Raw genomic sequence first — 19,719 nt, 5'->3', positions numbered from 1 at the left:
CAAGAATTAAGGCTACGCATTTTTTCGTGTCCTATTCTGGAACTCCAGACAAAAGCATCTTTCCTGCAGTTATTTAATCATCATTTTCAGCTTCCTCTTTCGTTTTCCCCCTTGGTTACACTGACCTGTTGCCACCTGACGAACCAGAACAGTGTTCAATTTGATGATAGGACTGAAGGTGTGCTTGCTGTCAGCTGTGGATGCCAAGATTTTGCTGTGACACTTCAGTACCAGTTTATCATCTTGTTTCTGCAACAGCACCAGAATGTCCTCCAGAAGCAGAGTGTAGAGATCTGCACAGAGTGCAAACGAACCCAGAATGAGTTAAAGATTCATGTTTTTCTATCACACCCCTGCAGAAAGAAAAAGGCTGCATTTTCGATTACTCATGCAGAGGCAGTAATCAGTGCTATGCCATTCTAGGCAAAGCCTGCAAATCTTCCTCATCAAAACTACAGCAGTGAGTTACAGATGGGATTGGATCATCTCATGACTGACTGCTGTGTCCCTGCATGGCCTTAATGATACTCCAGCACATTTCAGAATTGACAAGAATAATTTAATCAGCTCTGAGAAACACACAGGCATTATTATAGGCAGCAGTATGAATCATAATTGGCAACTGCAGATATGCCTTCTCTCTCCCTCCTTCTCAGCAAACACACACAAACCCAATTCTAGACAGAACAGGACTCACCAATAGTTTTGTCACGATTAACCTTCCAAGTTAGAGGTCCTTCATGAAGCATTTTTCTCTTAGTCAGATCCAAGTTCTGTCAGCAGGAGAAGGAAAAAAAAGTAGCACTATGAAACTTCTATTGAAGCAAGTAATGGGAAAGCACCGGAACTTCAGAGGGAAGGATACGGATAGGCACTCCAGTCTGGAGACTAGCAGCTAAATCCAGTCTGGAAAAAGAAATGTGGAACAGGAGTGGTGTACGCTTGTAAAACAAAACTTGTGAGTGGTGTTTGTTATCACTCTGCCTCATTCATCTGCTCTTATGCAGATGCTGGGGATGAGGGAGTAAAGAATTTTCCTTTTATGCCAAGTTCCTAAGGCATTAGAATGTCGTCTAATTTCTAGGAGGAGTTTTTCCAATATCTCTTCATATGAAGTTTACAGTTCTAGTATTACAACCAGTTAATGCTTCGGCACTCAATTTGCAAGTCAAGCATGCCTACAGACGACATACTGATATACAAATCATTCCAATGATCTGATGGACTTTATAATGTCAATGGATTCTTCAATCATTTCACTGCTTGTGACATTTAGATCCGCAGGCAAGCAGAAGTGACAATTTTCACAAGTCATTCCTTCCAAGTCTCAAAGTCTAAAATCAATGACAGCAAGATTTCATAACTGCCAGTAAGTTCTTCATTTCCTGACTAAATGCTTGCAAGTTTATTTGTGGAAGACTACACGATACAGTTTTATAAAAAAGTCTTCATACAAAAATTTCTTTAGATACACAGTGACCTTAGGGAAGACAGATGAGTGATAGATAAATCATAGAGAATTTATATAAGATAAAGGCATAGGTAGCAGTCAAAATGAAGAAAATAAAATCCTGATACTGAGGAGAAAGTGGGGATCAAGTATCCAGACATGAGGAAAAGGGGCAGAATGGAAGGAGAGTGTCCTGGTGCGGAAGCTATCTATTTGAACATGCAGGAAAGAAAGGGGGGGGGGGGAAGGGAAAAAAAAAAGGATTTATTTCAAGTTGCAAGTACCTACTGGTGCTCATAATCCATTTGAAACATGGAAATTTTATCAAGTTAGTCCTGTTCCAAAGATGTGTTTTTGCCCACTCCATTTAACAGCAGTCTATGGCAAGTAACCAGCTTCACTAACATAACTGCAAGAATTTACAGGGGCCATGAAACATAGTGCTTTACTGGACTTAAATTTCTACCTGGTTATATCTGTGGATCTTCTACACAAATCAACCTGCATACAAGCTCTTCTTTCTAAGCCAGTTGCATTTCTACAATCTACACCTCACAGCTCTCTGAGGCCGTCTCTGTTCTGACAGCACAACTAAGTGATCAAATGAAATACATCCATAAGACAACTCACCATCCACCAGCTATCTTTGATATGATACAGAAGTGCAATAGCTCACAGTCCATTAAGATTTGGCTCACGGAACTTAGAAGCTCCATCAGCACTTCTATTTGCAGAACGAACTTGCTACATCCATAGAGATCTTTAGGAAGATACCATGACTCAGATTTCCAAACCTAATCATTTTGTTCAACTTTTGTACAGAAACAACATTTCTCTCCAAAGACCATTTGGCTGTACATCTGAATTTGTAGTTAGGAAGAGCCACAGACTTAGCTACAGGGTTGCAAACACATAGCAATCGCTTCAAGGCTGTCACTCACCCTGAACTCATCCATCATGGGATCCTCAGACTGCTTCAAGTAGGACAGGTCAAGACGACGCTGATAATCTTCCAAGTGCTGGAAAAGATGTAACAAAGTTGGTCACTGATTAGTGAAACTCACTAGAGCCAAAGTGCAGGCAGTCACGAGCACTTCCACATGTTCAAACACCTTGGATTCCTGCTCTCATAGGAACAATGATGCCACAAAGCACCTTTAATCACAACAAGCATACAAGTCACAGGTATAGAGATTGCAGGTGTCTTCGACAGGTTGTTTCCCTTCATCTCTCTTCTTCCCAGCCCCTGATGCATACTCCATTCCCCTCCTACCTGCTTGTTCTCAGATTCTTTAACAGCCTGGTTCACGTGGTTAAGGACTTGACGACAATGATCTGCTGCTTTCTTCACTTTCTCCTTCTCTTCAGGCAGTTCTGCAAGAGAGCAAGAAACTGTAAAAACACTCTCCAACGAAAGATGAAAGAGCCAGAAATATAGTGCAGTTTGCTGACCTTAAATCTGAGAAAGGGAACTTATGTTTGCAGAGCAACCTATCAACAAAGCACCACATTTCAAAGAGAAATGATGAAATGAGATTTAGGATGGGAGAGAATTCGGTCTGCGCTGCACAAGACACAAGCCTCAGATGATGACCGTACAGCACAGACAGCACTTGTAACTATTGCTTTTTAGAGGGGCTTGTGACAACTATCCAAAGTATTACTCACTCCACAAACCTGAATCCAAGAAGTATTCAAAAAAATCTTAAAATTTTACTAAAACTTCACTTTGGTACCAAGAGGAATCAGTATAGATAATTTAAAATAACACACAGACAGATAGTCCACAAAGCTGAATCCTCGTGCATATCTTTTCTGAGTGGCTGACTCTGCAACTTACTATACATTTCTGTCTTAGTCTCTCTGAATCCTCTTTTTTTCTTTTTTGGAAGAAACAGCTGAAGAAATATGTCCAAAAATATTGTGTTACATCATACATTTTTCCATCCAGATATCCTGCATTTAATATAATCAAAAAATAAAATCTCTGGCCACATACATACAGACAACTGTTGTTGTTGTTTGCTGTTTAAAAAAAAAAAAAACAAACCAAACTCCCACTACTGCAAGAGCAAACAAGAGTTACCTTCCCAGCCAATGTCACATAACCATAGAGATACACACAGGTGAACCCCATCGATTCTCACTTACACAAGCCACGTTATTAATCTAGCTAACAGGCAAATAAACAAGTACATCAAGGATAATGCAGTATCACATGCTTTCTTAATTATGAATAGAGCAAACTTGTAAATGCAGTATATTTTGTATGAGTAATGAGATTTCACTGCAGCAGATATCTGCTAGGAAACCTGAAAAGACATGTTGTGGGATTATTAATCACACTTTTGCCTGTTACCCTGGAAATATCTTTCAGTACAACACATCTTAGCTAAATTCCATCCTTCACAGGAACATGAAAACCTTCTGTAGTACCTTAGAGATTCAACAGACAAGAATGGCTACATCAATATACTGTTGGCCTCTACTGTGTAGTATAGTACTTCTTTACAAATTCGAACTACTTCACATTCTAAGTTAAGATTATATTGATAACATTCAAGCTTTCCGATACTAAGCTTTTTTGAATCATCATTTTGGGGTGTAGGTGAGATTATACTCTGATCGCGCATTCTTCCCAGAGATTGGGAATTTTGAACAAGCAGTCCAAGAGTTCACTAGCAAGGACTGATTAAAAACCCAACCAAAACAACCCCACCCAATCGATATACCTAGGAAACCTTGACCTTAAGAAAATCAATTTGTTCTGCATTATCAGCTTTTTGTTCTCTTCTTAAAGAAACAAGTTGATTTGCCCATAAGCCTTAACACTACATGATTCTTGCTTAATCATATAATACTTCCCTTTTCTCCCTCCATGCTTACAAGGAGATACTAGGTCTATCCATGCTTGTTTAACAACAGTATAGCTCAACAGGCTTTTATCCAGATCCTTTGTCTTCACAGTTTTATGTTAGTAGTGAACAATTAGGGATTTCTGTTATTGGAAGGCCTTACTTTTCCTCCCCCCCCCTCAAATGCATTTACATGGAAATTGGAATTCACTTAAATGTGCTTTCTTAAATGTTTCATTTGGCTACCTTAATGTGTTGAAATCAAGAAAAAAATAGGTTTATCAGAGTATGTTTATTATTGAAAACTAACTTATTGAAACAAATGAAATATTATCCCCAGTGACTGAATTCTTTCCAATTATTTCCTACTTGAAGATTTTAGAAAGAAGTTAAATATATCAAGACAAATCCAGAAAGAATAGGCACGCTATTGACTATTAAAAACAATAGTCCAGACGCAACTGGCCGCTTAGTAAGTTCCTAAACTCGGGTTTTCAGAACATGTAATAAGGAAGAGTTACGCTATACTTGCTGTTTTTCTCCGTTTCCTCTTCTTCCAAATGTACTTTTAGCTACTGCTAGAGACTTGGCTAGATAGACCTTGATCTTAACCCACATGGCAAGTTCAAAAATCCTTACGAATATCTCATTCTCTCATGTATTATCATGCACTTGTATATAATCAGAAATGAAGAGTGCAAAGAAAATATCTTCTTCACTTCAGCTTATTCAGTATAATCTTTAAAAACCAACAATAGTCATTGGAAAACTAAGAAGCAGACTAGGAAATGGAGGGTGGAGAGGAGGCAACCAGGAATTTGTTTTCCTTCTTCAAAAATTAATAGCAAATCAAGTTGCTTTATCAGTAACTTCCCTAGGCAGAGTGGTTTGTTTTATCTTCAAAACTTTAGCAACGCTGACCCATTTTTTTAAAATTACTTTTAAATGATTATATTGCACTCTACGTTCACTATAACCCAATGCAGACTGTCATTCACCTATTCCAAATTGAACTTCAATTTTTTTTTCCCTAAGAAAAATGAGCTTAATTTAGAAACAAAGACTGAATATATTTCTTCTATTAAAATAACCCATTATCAGCTGTTCTCCCGTGAAGGCGGCAGTAGTGAGGTCACGATGAAAACAGATAGTGACCCATAAAATTGAACTGTCCTTCAACATATGCTTTGAAATCACATTTGCTTAGAAAACCTGTGGAGATGCATGCGCTGGCTACCTAGTAGAAATACTCTACCTGTGTACTTAGCAATATTATCCAGCAGAAGGGGGTACTTAGTCAACCTCTGCATCTCAGTGGGAATGATATCCTTCAACTGCAACCGTCGACACAGCGGATTACTCTCAGCATCCTAAAATTAAACAGCACAATAACTACATTTGTCATTTTTATTAAGACTATAATTACCTGAACGTGTAACATCTATTCATCATATAAAAGTCTATTACTTCACTTTCCGGTAATTAAATACAAGAGAAGAAATGCCAAGATTTATCATTCAGACAACACATCCCCTCTCCATTTGCAATTACATATAGGAAAGGCTCATCACAAAAGCAGCAGTTTCCTTCCCTCATTACTTCATGGAGGCCTCGTACCATCTCCAATCAATCTCAGTCACTGCCATACAGGCAAGACATCAGTTTAGTCTCTCACGCTACAGCAAAACTACGGTACATTTTTCAAAATAACCTCATCCCTTGTATTACCAGAGTTCTTCCCAGCCTGTGGTAATGAAGATAATGTTCTCCTCTCCAAGTGCCACACACATTCAGCCCCTCTCTCCTGGTGGGCGGAATAGGTGTACCACATCTGTCTTTTGCCTGTGGCACGCATTAAAATTGCAGTACCGCAAGCAGTTTTCCCCAGAGAAGTACTCATTTCCCTTGGGAAACAGCCACCTCAAGCGAGACGTGATCTCCTGCCTGGGACAGCATCTGCTTTCCTGCATTCTATCAGGACATCCTGCATTTCTCAGAATTAAAGGTTCCTCAACCAGAAGTGATTAGCAGAGATAAATACAGCACTGGAAGTGATCCCAATCTGAAGGCAACATTAGACATAATCCCATTAATTATGATAATTTTATCTATAGCCCTTCATTATCCTACACTGGCCATAAGCCACATCCTCAGGCAGCTCATACCCTTGCATAAAATTCACCTGCACAAAAGTCTGGAAGCGAGAGTCCTTCTTCTGACGTGACTTGATGACCTCTAGAGCAAAGGGCTGGTTACTGCAGAAAGTGGCAGTTGCATGTTTCAGCTTCTCCTCTGCTGGTCCACTAAACTGTGTCAGAAAGCCAAGAAAGTTAAATTTAGACACAGGCAAGTTGAGCATGTGCCAGTGTGAACAGACATACAGCCACATAGCAGCACTAGTCTCAAAAGGGAAGGAAGAAATCACTTTGACAAAATATGAGAACTCATTTACATGAAAGAGAACATTTAAAACATCTTGTTTTTAAAGCTTTCCTCTCCCCATTCTACTGAGGAATCCCTTTACACCTCAAACTCTCCAGATCTCTCTCTGCCCCTAACATATCCAACCCTTTTCATAATGCCTTTCCTATCAACACTAATAACAAAAATACTGCAAGGTCTTAGACGCGCTGCTCGTTCAGAGAGAATACAGTGCCACGTCACCACGGTCAGCCATAAAGAGAGCACTTAGATGAATGACAAGGGATTATCTACCAGACTATTGGTCAGCACAGTCACGACCAAAGGTCTGGTTGTTTTGCAGGGACACCCATGACTAAACATCAGAATATAGAATAACATCTTGTTTCCTAAATGAAAGTCTTGCAGAAACATGGCTACGAAAAATGATAGCCAAGAGTAGGACTGAGAAATGTGCAGCAGATGACAGATGGCTAATCTGTTACTGCAACTGCAAGCTTCTTCCCATTCTTAGTATCCAATCTGTGACACAGCCTAGTAACTCCTGAAAATATTCACTTTCTAGAGTGAGATCCTGTTTTTGGTTTTAGCCACTTAGCCAGAACACTATTCAGGGACATACAACTATTGGCTTGTAACATCCAGCTTGCTTATATTCCATGCCTTTCACCCACATAGGTTAAAAAAGCTGCAAAGGGAAAACTGAATGCACAAGGTATTTCTGGGAAAATTGAATGCACAAGGTATTTCTGGGAAAACTGAATGCACAAGGTATTTCTGGGAAAATTGAATGCACAAGGTATTTCTTGCTTTTCATAATATGCAGGGAAAATCTGAAAGACTTTGGGGTGTGTTTCTCTACTAGCTACATCTGATCTTTGTTTTCTTCCTTTTTTTTCCTGGAATACTAGACAAGCTGTGGGATAAATAAACACAAGAGACTTCTGCATGAACAGCTGAAAAGAATAATCAGATCAGTTTTCAATCCTAAATGAAGTAGGCTGAAAAAACAAACAACAAAACTTGGGAGACTCCTGAGATTGATTGATTTAGTAAAGAATCTACATCACTCCTGCTCCTGTCATTTGGACTTCAGAAATTTGAAAGGAAGTCTGCAACAGTGCTATAAATTTCAAGAGGTTCAGCTATGAGTCTAGGATTAGAAACCAGTATTTTTAAGGATCTTTTAACAGCACCGCAAGCAACACAAGATTTAAATTTTAGTGCTATTGAAATAAAATGTCCTACTACTTTTCTCAAAATCCTACTCTCATCTTCATATCTCTACAACCACCCTTCTGCTCCACCCACACATTATAAGGAAATGATTTTTTTTTCTTTAAAATGATTCTTTTATCTCTAGCCAAATAAAAATCCTATGCTGAGTTCTTCCTGCTTTCCTTCAGCCCTCTGTCTGTAGCTCTATGTCATCATAGAAAAGATGACATTCAGTTCCTATTAGCTGGGAATTATATCTTGGTTAATCTCTGGCTCTATTTATCATCTTAGGAAACATATTTTCAAGAATAAGAAAGCAAAAAATAATGCATTTTACCCAGGAAAGCAAGTCCTCTCCAATCTGGCCAATAACAGAAGTCTCGTTCCTTTTTCGGACAGCTTTCATTTGATCATTCAACGCAACTTAAAGAAAAGAAAGAAAAAAAGAAAGAAAAAAAGAAACATAATAATGTCTAAATTGTTTGCTTGAAGTTCAGCATTTATTTTAAAATTAGAACTTTTCTAGGAGAGGACTAGATCTGCAGTAATTTGTAACGGATGTAATAGAACATTTAAGAAAATGTTATGTACTGCCTTTGCAGTTCTGTCTTGTCTGTCTTTAAATGACCCCAAGAACTTCTCCAGCCTTTTTTTTTCCCCAGAGGCTCAATATCACTGACCTTTTAAAAACGCAGGGATAATATAACATACTTCAAGCCACCTGCCCGAAATTATACAGCTGATAACTCAGTGGCAGAACTGAAATTTTGATTCTGAATAATCCTTTCTCTAAACATTAGGAAGGGCTGCCCTTCAAAACTACCTGCAAGACATCAATCTTTTAAGGTTTTTTCATATTCTCTTCAACAGCCATTGTAACTTTTTGAATGCTGCCCTATGAAGACTATTCATCAAAGCATTGCTCTTTTTATCAAAGCATGAATCAGCTTGAAGAGTCTGGGTACAGGGATAAGTAAAAGCAAGTATCCAACACACTGGACACAGTCATTTTTTATTAAAGTATCTTTGTAAATCAGCGTATGCAAAAAGAAGACTATCTGTAATGCTCTTTTCCACCTGAAGTATTATATGAGGTAGCCTCTCTTTTTTCAGGGTCACCCACGTATTTTTTTTTCAGATATCTGTATCCGCAATTCCTGTTGAGACTGCAAAGCTGAAAGGCATCTCATCTGTCCTTACCATGAAGCCCAAGGATATCCTCCAGATTTGAAAAGATTTTCCGTTTGTCACTGGAGTTCAGGATCCCTTCCCGGGTGACACGCTGGTAGAAGACATTATGCAGAACCTTCAGTGTGCGGACATGAGCTCTCTCTGTGTAAAACAATTCTGAAGAGAGGGGAAACACAGGATTATAACTACTGACTTAAATAGGTGTGGCAATGTGGATCCAGATCCAAATCAACATGGATCGAACTCTGACACAGAAGTCAGAAGCACGGACTTGTAAAAAATCTTTCTCATCTACACTGGCTTTGCTGGTCTGTATTCTGATTTGCTCAGGAACAGAGCCATGCTCTGCTATACTTCCACGTTTGAAAGAACAGGAAAGCCAATTCATTCATGAATCATAATTTACCCCTAACAAACAGTGATCTCTTAGCAGCTCATGTAGCCACACAAAGTGCTCTGCAAGACTGCAAGAGCTGAAATTAAGATGAAGTTTTAAAGATGAAGTTTGGTAGTAAGCGGTCCACTCAGATCATGCACCTTCCAGCAATCCAGACAGTGTTTCTTGTTTCCTTTTATAGAACATGATATTGTAAAATTGGCCTTTCAGTGTCAAACCACTTAATTCTGAGTATTTCCCCTCTAGGGCCTGGATCAGTCTTGTATCAGGATACTTCTCAGTGGCAAATACAAACTTCATGCACCCAAACTCTGCAAACTGAAAGCAACAGCTGGCTCCTACTTTGGGCAGCATCACTGGAGAAAAACCTAGTTTTAAATTTCAAGAACTTCAGAGCTCCAAAGGACAAAGCTTGAACTTTGTGTTTCACGAGCTAGGAAAAATATCCATCTCACCATTAATCACTTCTTGGCGCTTGATTTCATAGGGTTTCAGCCCCATCAACACTTCCCGGCTCACAAGTTGCTGCCAGTTGGGAGGGTCCATGTCCATGTCAAAATCATACAGCTCATCTTCACTTTGTACATCTGCAAAACCCACACTGTCCATCCTAAGACGAAAAAATATCTGTCAGATGCCTCCCATTTTTGGCAGGGACATAAGGAAGAGAGAAGAGAACCTCTAAGTATACATATTAGTTGTAAAGTATTATGAATATGCTCCCCCAGGAGGTTGATAGATGTCTGAAGCTACAGGCATATTTTATAATTTTGCCCTTTACAGAACGACTAAGAATTAATACCTATTCATACAGTATTTTCATAATCCTACTTTTAATGGTACTGATAAAGTAATTTGCTTAAGGTCAAACATCAAGTCAGTGAAAGGGCAGGCTACAATTTCTTTCCTCTGTCTCTCTGCAGATACAGAGCTATTAGCAACACGCTGACTTGGAAAGAAACCTGGGAATCTCAATTCCCCAACCCATCCATACCAATCAGTACATACAACAATCAGTGTATTTCACTCATAGATCAAAGGGTTTATCTGCATATGATTAGCTCCAACTGAATCCGGTGTCTCATTTCATATACACGTTATTTAAGGACAGGAGAGATCACCTAGGCGATTGTAGTGGTTCAGAACAACGAACATCACTGCATTCTACTTTAAACATGATTAAAATCTCAACAGATTCAGTGAAGTTCAAGCAGTTATAAGCATACTCACTTGCGAAAAGTCTTTGGTGTTCCCATGTCAACCATTCTACAAAGAAAGAAAGGAGTTATTTTAAGAATACTTACGCAAGAATTTTACCCCACTCAGACATTCAGCAGAACTCCAGATTAAAGTCCTACCTTCTAACTGAAATGTTTTGTCCATCTGTCAAGCCTAGGCTTCCTGATCTACAGACAGCTTTCTAGTACTACCATAGTATCAGACACAAACCAGCATTTCCTACTTCTGCTAACAATGTTTAATATAAATCGTGCCACTAGTAGTTTTACAGACTTGGCTTCAGTGGCCTTTGTCACATCCACCCTCTTCTGAGGCTCAAGCAACCAGGGCACCCACAGTTACCTCTCGGATTCTCCCTCCTCCTCCTGCAAGTTTTCCAAGGGAGATGGGAATTCAAAAGTATTATTAGGTGTGCGGGGTGTGCCATCCACACAATCGCTGGAAGGTAGAGCTTCTACAGTCTGCTTCAAACCTAAAAAGAGAAAGAGTAACAACTGTCAAGAACTGTACAAAATCAGAGTACATTACAGAACTTCTGATTCACAGCCTCTTTTCAATTTAGAGCAGGAGGAACTGAACTCCTGCCTTGGTAAGAAAAATCTTCATGAGAAATCTTTCCGGGTGACAGACTTGTGCTTACAAGGGCAGACACCTGAGCCCTGAAGCTGACAAGCTGTTTTCTTCTGCAAGACGATCCAATGCCACTGTGATAGAAGCAACTGGAAAACAATTTCTGGCCATAATAAGTGTCTCTGGTTCAAATCAGGAAATAAGTCAGGAAAGATGACTAAACACCCAAGATGATCATGACTAATGGAAGAAAAACGTCTCCTAATTTGTTAAGTTTCTTGGACCAGAATTGCACGTCATATACCCTGTTTGAAACACAATATTTAAATCATCCCTCTTTGCTAATATCTTCCTACCTGCTTCACTGTCCTTGCTTCCCTCTGGAGAGGAAAAGGGACCCGTTGCCAAAGGAGACATTGGGTTGGCAGGCAGGTATACTGCATCTTGTCCGTCACTGGAGGACCCACTCTGGCGCATCTTGCCAGAATCCGGTGGCTCTGGGCTAACAGAAGAGGCTGTAGATAAGTGCTTTGGATGACGTTGCTTCTGCATTTCCATGGCTCTGCCAACTAAACAAAGACAGAGCTATTATTCCAGTGAAAGAGCTTCTACCTGTTTCCAGCAATCAAGAAAGGAAGAATCTCATGGACCACTAATAAATTAGGCTTGTCTGTTTCTGAAAACATGTTTTGAAAACCATAATCTTACTGAATCTACATAACATGGATTTTTAAAGGACAGCAGAGACTTCAGCTGGCTTTTAGACTAGTAGTCAGGGAACATATATTTCATTGTCTGACATACTTGCACTACTATCATGTCGACTCGGTCTCCTTGGTGGTCCCAAAATATTAGGGAAGCCTCTTCTCTTCCCCTTTTCCTCTCCTTCTTTCTCTTTCTTGATACTCTGCTGTAGTTAATATACAACAACAACAAAAATAAGCAAACAGATAACTCATTTGGTCAGATTCAGTTATTTACTGAGATGTTGACTAACTCTTCAGAATTGCAGCAATTTGATATAAGAGAAGTTTTTTGTATCAAGTCATCTAATTCAGGGGTCAGCATCCTGCAAGGAAAGAGACAAAGGCAGCATACAGGCAGACTATGAGCGGTGTACAACAGGGTTAGCAGCAGGAAGCCAGAGCATCTTAAGAGATGCCTCTGTTAAAAGCAAAAACCACACACCCTGGTTTCCAACTCAGCAGGAGCTAGAAACCACCCTCTTTCCTAGGGTGAGAGACCTGTTTAATGTGACCAGTAGCACCTTGTTTCTATAAGGGCCAATATCTTGCAACTCTGAAACTCCACAAGCATACAGCCTCTCATCTGGGAAAGAGAAATAAAACTTATCATACCACCTTGGAAGAGTTGCTAATGCTTGATCTAACCTTTTCACATTGTCAGTGCAGGACTGCTCATGACAGCCTTAACATTTTGAAGGAAGCTGGAACACTGACGAACCTAAGTAGTTACTGTGACCACATACACCCACATACTTTGGGAGAAGACTGAACACACTCATAGAGATGGAGTTTTGGTGAAAGAATTCATTACATAACTGGGGCTCCGTGGGCGGCAGGGAGAGTGGCTTTCTTTCATTATGAGGCATGAGGTTTTGGCCAAGTTTCTTGGGAAGAAAACTAGAGAGGCCAATAGCCTGATTAGCCTAAACAAGATCCACAAGTGATTCAAGGTTGCGTTATATGAATCACTTTTCAGTCAAAGTTTTTATAAGGCTAGAACTATGAAAAGCAAGCAAGTAGAATTTAGGTAGAAGGATAAAGAAAGTGAAAAGGCTACTCATTTTCAGTTCAGGTGTCTGCAAACATACACAAACTAATTTCAACTGTTAGGTTTTCTGTGCAGCTCAGTCATCTCAGATCCTCTTGATGCAATCAATATTGCAAAATCATACCAACTTCCAAAGTGGATTTTCAAATCTAATCAAACACCATACTGGACACCTTTAAACAAATGCACTCTGCTCAAGACACTACTACCTTTATCTTTGGCAAAAAACCAATACGGCCACGCTTCTGCTCCAGATTCCGAGGCTCTTTAACTTTGACTCCCAGATGTTTCATGTAAGTAAGAATTACATACTGCATTGTGGAACTGCAGAACACGTACAAAAGAAAGAAAAAAAAAAGAGAAGGAGGATAAGGAGAAATGGGAAAAACATTTTGTCAGGATAATGAAAAAGGTAAAATGCAAAGGTTCCACTGAAAAGCTAAAAGTAACCATTTTTAGATTGAAAGAAATTGTCATCAATTCTTTTTTATATGAAACGAAGACTCAGCCAATAACAGGATTTGTCCTCTTGTAAACCAAAGTTGCAATATATAAAAGGTGTACCTGCCTAAAAGGTAAAAATAAAGTTTGGAAAATTACACAGAAGGTCCAAAACTGATACACTAAATACATATTTGAAGTTGTATTAGAGCTTAGAGTTACAGTAAAAATCAGTAACGTAAAAGGTATGGTTACTGTAGAGTATAGCAGACAGCGCATGGTGCCAAACAAACTGAACAAGGTAAGGTGTTTGTACGGAGAATAAATATGTCAGACCAATTTGAAACAGCTGGAAAACAAAACCAAAAAACTCTCAGCACAGTAACTCTTTTTCAGATCTGAAACAAAAGCAGCAAACTTCAGACTAAGAAGAAGCTGAGAACAACTGCTCTGAATTCAAGGTAATTATGCTATCAGATTTAGAAAATGAGAGTTTGTGGTTCCAGCCAGCAGAGGGCCGTCTTGTTCCGCTCAGCAGAAGAGAGTCAAAACAAGCATAGCAATGGAGTTCTTACTTCACAGACGAAGCCCACAAAACTTGCATTACCTCTTGTCTTCTTCCAGAGGCTGAGATGTCATCCTGAAAACAAAAGAAAATTTAAAAAATAAAGCTAACTACCACTTAACACTCAGTCACAACCACCCAAAGTGTCAGCAGCTGCGTGCAAAGCGTCCTTCGGAATACTAGAAAGCCCCAAGAAAAAAAAATTAAAGCTCTCAAAGGCTCAGTTGGGAAAATTGGGCTTAGCTCACCTTACAAGAAAAATGGTTCTGAAGCTATAGGTTAACACATGTTCAAGCCAAAAAATGGGACTCGGATCTAGAAATGCATAAGGCAACAATGGAAGCTCTGCTCCTGCTAGTTCAACAGTAGCCTCCTTGAAAAGACACATGGACTTTATCTTACTATTTATTATTATTACTGCTATTTCTTTAGCTTACTATTAGGTTACTTTTGGCTATTAGTCAAACACATGTTCATAGCAAATTGGAGAAGCAATGGAAAGGTAGTGATGTCACATCATTTCTAGTTCCCAGTTCCTCTGCTCTGCTCTTGTCAGGTTCTAAGTGGAATCTCTCTTACTCTCACAATTATACTCGCTGTTACTCACAAGACTTCCTCAATTTTGGCAATGATCTGTTCTGCGCATGCTCTTTCCTTCTCCACCGCATTCCGGTCACGAACTCTTTCTGCATCCAGTTTGGTGAGTTCTCCTTCTGCCAGAGTCAATCCCATACTACGCTTCTGCCTGAAATACAGAGAGAGGAAATTATCACTTGAAATTCAATACTGACCTATAATAAGAAAAAGCAACCTCTTGACATTCAAATGCCAAACAGGTTCTACTTTCAGTTTTGGTATAAAAATGGAGAAGTCACGACATCTCTCCACAACATCTTCACTCAAAGGAAAACAGAGCTAGGATAGCCTTTGGAAGGGTACATTTTATGAGTTTTACCAGAAGAGAATAACTAAAAGGCAGCCATTACATGGGTCAAGCAAAAGCAGGTATTCCTTTTGCAACATTGTAGTATATTTGAAGCATACACTTGAAGTGAGACATGTTTAGCTACGAAAAAGTCCGTTACTGAGCACTTTGTTTTGGTATACAGTCTTATGTTGGCATAGACATCTTATGACTGCACATGGAAGGGCAAATTAATTAACAAGCTCTACTATGACAGCTTTCTACATGACAGCTTTCTAAAGTGGACAAATTCTTGCCCAAACACAATTAGAAGGATTTACATAACATCAGCTAAGTAACAATATTCTGAAATTGCCTCAAAGAGATTCTAGGAATAAAGAACCCAAGCTCTAAATTAATTATCAGTTTGTAATTGATTCCAATCAGTTTGCAATTGATTACTTGGAACACCAGTGTCAAAAACATTCAAGGATTGGTCACAGGGTGACCACAGAGGACCTCTCCAGTGCTACTTTCTCATTCAGTCCAAGAGGAATTACTATGTCTCTTGAGTTTCAAGGCTATCAGACATGTTGACTGAGGGCACGTATGAACTTAAACAAAAAGACAACTGTTACCTGAAATCTTCCAGATGCCTTTGAACTTCTGGACAGACTTTATCTTGCATAGTTTGTATGTAGTGGCGATGAAGCTCTTCGGGAATGAGTTCTGGCCTTCTTTTGTCTGCAAGTCAGGAGAAAAAGTAAATAGATTATTCTTTGAGGAACAGAGATAGCCCACTCTGCCTTAGAATAAAATCACTCACAAACACACTTTAACCCACTCACAAGTACCCTTTTGCCTTTCACTTGCTGATAATATAAACTTAAGTACATTGTGTAAGCAGCTTTGGTCACATGCAGTATCAGACCAAAAACACACATACTGATGCACCCAGTGCTTCCCCCCACATATGCATGTATCAGAACACGTATTAAGCCCCCCTCAAGAAACAGAATAAATATTTATTCATCTCTCCCTGTGACACATGATACTGTACGTCACAAGCATTCCTACATGCATTTCAGACACTTGCTTGAACAGCCTCAGGCAGTAGAAGCTGACAAAGTACGATACCCTAGGCAAGAGGGCCTTACCTAGATCTACAGAGATTTCATCTGGAACTGGAACTTTCAGATTCTGCAAAAGAAAAGGAAGACTGGGAGAACATACACAACAAACCACCCTATTAAACACAAATCACACAGTACAAACCCTTCAAAAGCTGAGATCATACAAGCTGAACACTTGAAGGTATTATGGAGGAGATTCCTATCCTCAATATATATTACATTACATAATGATTCTTTCATCAAAGCATGTGGTACCAGCCTCTGCTACACTACCTCTTAGTCTAATTTATGGTAGTAAGGAAGTTTCTCGGGCTTTCCAACAGACACACACAATTTCACAATCCCTGCAATAGCCACATCAACATATACAGCAGTTATTAGCTAGAAGGCAATGTACAATAGCTAGAGTTACCTTATGTATGACAAGATCATTTCTTCTAACAAATAATGCTTTGCCAATGATTCAGGAGTTACCAAACATTTCAGGCTCTATACCATTCGCTTTCTCATATTCACTGGAAATATTTTTAACAAAAAACTTCTGATTTTGGAGGACCTACATCATTCTTTTTTTTTTTTTTCCCAGTTTATGAGAGAGGAGGAACTTGCTAGATATGCTTGAACAGGAGAAAAGGACTGGAACCTACTGCAGCTCGGTCCAAGAAGAATTGGTAAAACTCAAGGAAGACACGTCGAGTCTCTTTGGAGTTGGTCTGCTTGTACAAGTCTGTATAAAGGTAGCACAACTGTGGGAAACAGGAAGGGAAGAAATTAAGAGACACCATGAGTACTCTTCTAATAACCCCACTCCAAGTTTTCTTCCACAGACTTCAAGGAACACAGCATTGCTGGACTGAAAGACTTCCAAGCTACCTTCAGCCATCTAGATTGTACAGGAAACCTTGAACAGTCAGCTAGGATGCCCCTGTAGTCAGTGGGAGGATGAGAGGGAGAGGGAAAGACAGGAAAAGAAGGATCAGACTTTCCCTGCAGACAGCTAATCCGACTTCCCTAGCATGGAACAGAACACATTCAGGAACTAAACACCTGTTTTCAAATAACTGAATTTAAGGAAAACAGTTCTATTTCTGCTTCTCTTGATTCATCTGAAATACCCTCATGCCTGCACAAGATCTGCATTTCTCTCCTTGCTTATCCAGCCATGACACTGTTAATGCTACACAAGGAGACCCTGAAACACTCAAGTTAATATGACAGATTTGGCCCGGGGGAAACAATTCCAGAATATCTTACTAATGCTGCAGGGTCAAACTGGGACACCACATGATGCAGAAGAACAGCCAGGTGAGCTGGGCGAGATTTCAGGAGCTCAATGTTTTGGAAACAGCTGCATTGTCCATTAATCTGTAGAGATACATGGAAACTACTTGAATTATTGAAGAAAGCTACTGTGCAAAAAAAACCCAAGAAGCTTTGTTCTGACAGCTTAGCTCCTCATTTATTCAATTAAAATAAAAACAGATCAACTCCAGAAACTGTGAGATGCTGTTCCAGCATCCCAGGAAAAACTCAACATAGGGAAACTATTCTTGTCAAGGAGGGAAAAGGGTGGCTGAAGCTAAAACGTGGCTTCTAACTATAGAAAATGTCATTCCCACCTGCTCCTGTTCAGTGTCAAAGTCATCATCTTCTGCTCCAATGATCTGAGGTCCCATACGGGAAGAAGGACTTCCAACACTGGACTGAGAATCCTGGTGCAAGTTGAATGGGAGAAGGGAAGGGAAGGAAGAAAAGTACAGTGCTATTACTCTCATGGGACAGTAAACCACCTTTAACCAACTCAAAGATATTATTTTAATTCTCCCTCTCTAGAAACTCAATTGAAACCCAAGTGCCTTTATTCAACCTTGTCCAAATTTTCAGTTATGAGATACCGTTTAGAATGCTCCTCCCAAGTTGCAAGTGTTCAGAAATGTCAAACCAGCTGATTCCAACCCAATTCCATGATCTGCAGAGACTGCTCAGCATAATAAGTATGTGGCATAAGCCAAATACCATCTTACTACAGATGGAGAAATATGACTTTGGAAAGTCAGAAAGATGAAGACAGATAACAAAAAATACTTCAGAACTCACTCTAAGAAAAAAAAAAAAAAAACGAAAAACAACACAGATAGGTCAGCAGTTGCTGCTGTATTCTACGCTCATCCCACCTCAAGGCCATCCCTGATAATGCCAGGCTCATGATGACTGAATATCCTAAAGTAAAGACTATTTTTCTTTTAGAGTTGGACTCAAGAAATAAACTTTGTACCACAACCCTAGCTATTTTAGCTCCAGCTGTTTTACTGTTGATTATATATTTCTCATCTCATAAATGGGCCCGTTCTTAAGCTCCATAAACATTTATTCAGCTAATTAACATTTCCTGCACAATTTTAATCGCATTTTATTATCTAAAGCAAAGTTTATGCACACTCCATCTAGAAAGTAGAGGAAAAAAGAGCAAGATTTTAATAGGCCCATTACAGGAGAAGCTGTTATCATGCTTTATGTTTTGGACTTACAGTATCTTGAATCTCAGTTTTCTCTGGGCTCTCATCCAGATAAATCCGATCCTTCAGGCCACTCCGAGGACTCTGGAAAAGAAGTTTAGTTCTGGTGAGTACCAGCAAATCCAGGAAAGTAAGAACTGTATGGTAAGTGTTTCAGCCACAACAGACAGTCACACAGTGGACTGTTGAACAGCTGAGGCACGAACAGCTGAATTCTGAACCGTCTTACTCACATGCACAGTTTCAAAAAAAGCAGCCCCATGTATAGCTCTAGCATACACAGAAGCAGTTTCAAAAAGAAAGTTTCTAACATTGAATAATAGCAGTTTTGCAAAATCTGCTCTTGCACCTCTCCTTGGCCTTCTCCTAGCTCTCTCCATGTCTTATCATAGTTTACGTACTACCCTTGTTATTAGATCTCTAAACCTGCTCCCATTTTTCAACATCCCTTTTGAATTGGGGGACTCCCAACAATGGGCACAGTATTCCAGGTGTAGTCTCATCAGTGCCCAGTAGAAGGGGCTAGTAACTGTCCTCCATCTGCTGGCAGTCCTCTTTCACGTGTAGCCCAGCACACACTTGGCTTTATTTGCAACAGGAGTGTGCTGTTGGCTCATCTTCAGTTGGGTCCACTGTTAACTCCCAGGTCTCTTTAGCAGGGCTATTACTCAGCCTGGTGGTTCCCAGCCAGTGTTGATGCATGGAGTTATTTCATCCCCAACTACAGAACTCTGAACTTCTTGTTAACCTTCATGAGGTTTCTGCTGTACCCAGTCCTCAAGTTTCTCAGGACCTCTTTGGATTGAAATGCTATTGTTTGGTGTATCAACCATCTCCAGTAATCAAGTATCATTCACAATACTGGCAGAATTAATTGTATTCGGAAGATGACTATGAATTTTGTTCTACATTTATTGTATACAATGATGAGTGATGTCTTGTTCAATTGGGCGGGGGGGCATGTTCTTTTAATAGAGTCGTGCATGTTCACGTTCTGGAGGTATAGCTGGCCCATCTTCCTTTGA

General features: G+C 39.6%; 1 protein-coding gene across 2 annotated transcripts in view; it reads right to left on the bottom strand.

Moving 5' to 3' along the window:
* ARHGEF12 (Rho guanine nucleotide exchange factor 12) overlaps nucleotides 1–19,719 on the bottom strand; it is an 81,784-nt gene that overhangs the window by 14,717 nt on the left and 47,348 nt on the right. For both annotated transcript variants that reach the window (XM_013946662.2, XM_067310301.1), the window contains 22 exons: nucleotides 18,707–18,778; nucleotides 17,798–17,890; nucleotides 17,433–17,543; nucleotides 16,826–16,924; nucleotides 16,203–16,245; nucleotides 15,684–15,789; nucleotides 14,749–14,886; nucleotides 14,184–14,216; nucleotides 13,345–13,459; nucleotides 12,146–12,251; nucleotides 11,698–11,910; nucleotides 11,114–11,243; nucleotides 10,763–10,798; nucleotides 9,988–10,142; nucleotides 9,145–9,291; nucleotides 8,282–8,367; nucleotides 6,488–6,613; nucleotides 5,561–5,675; nucleotides 2,724–2,824; nucleotides 2,392–2,469; nucleotides 698–773; nucleotides 126–293 (listed from right to left, as the gene is read on the bottom strand). In XM_013946662.2, coding sequence (XP_013802116.2) covers nucleotides 126–293; nucleotides 698–773; nucleotides 2,392–2,469; nucleotides 2,724–2,824; nucleotides 5,561–5,675; nucleotides 6,488–6,613; nucleotides 8,282–8,367; nucleotides 9,145–9,291; nucleotides 9,988–10,142; nucleotides 10,763–10,798; nucleotides 11,114–11,243; nucleotides 11,698–11,910; nucleotides 12,146–12,251; nucleotides 13,345–13,459; nucleotides 14,184–14,216; nucleotides 14,749–14,886; nucleotides 15,684–15,789; nucleotides 16,203–16,245; nucleotides 16,826–16,924; nucleotides 17,433–17,543; nucleotides 17,798–17,890; nucleotides 18,707–18,778 — 2,347 coding nt within the window. The remainder of the gene's footprint in view (nucleotides 1–125; nucleotides 294–697; nucleotides 774–2,391; nucleotides 2,470–2,723; nucleotides 2,825–5,560; nucleotides 5,676–6,487; nucleotides 6,614–8,281; nucleotides 8,368–9,144; nucleotides 9,292–9,987; nucleotides 10,143–10,762; nucleotides 10,799–11,113; nucleotides 11,244–11,697; nucleotides 11,911–12,145; nucleotides 12,252–13,344; nucleotides 13,460–14,183; nucleotides 14,217–14,748; nucleotides 14,887–15,683; nucleotides 15,790–16,202; nucleotides 16,246–16,825; nucleotides 16,925–17,432; nucleotides 17,544–17,797; nucleotides 17,891–18,706; nucleotides 18,779–19,719) is intronic.

This window comes from Apteryx mantelli, chromosome 23, assembly GCF_036417845.1.
Source record: "Apteryx mantelli isolate bAptMan1 chromosome 23, bAptMan1.hap1, whole genome shotgun sequence".
Lineage (NCBI taxonomy): Eukaryota > Metazoa > Chordata > Aves > Apterygiformes > Apterygidae > Apteryx > Apteryx mantelli.
This window is presented reverse-complemented; position numbering and strand designations above follow the sequence as displayed.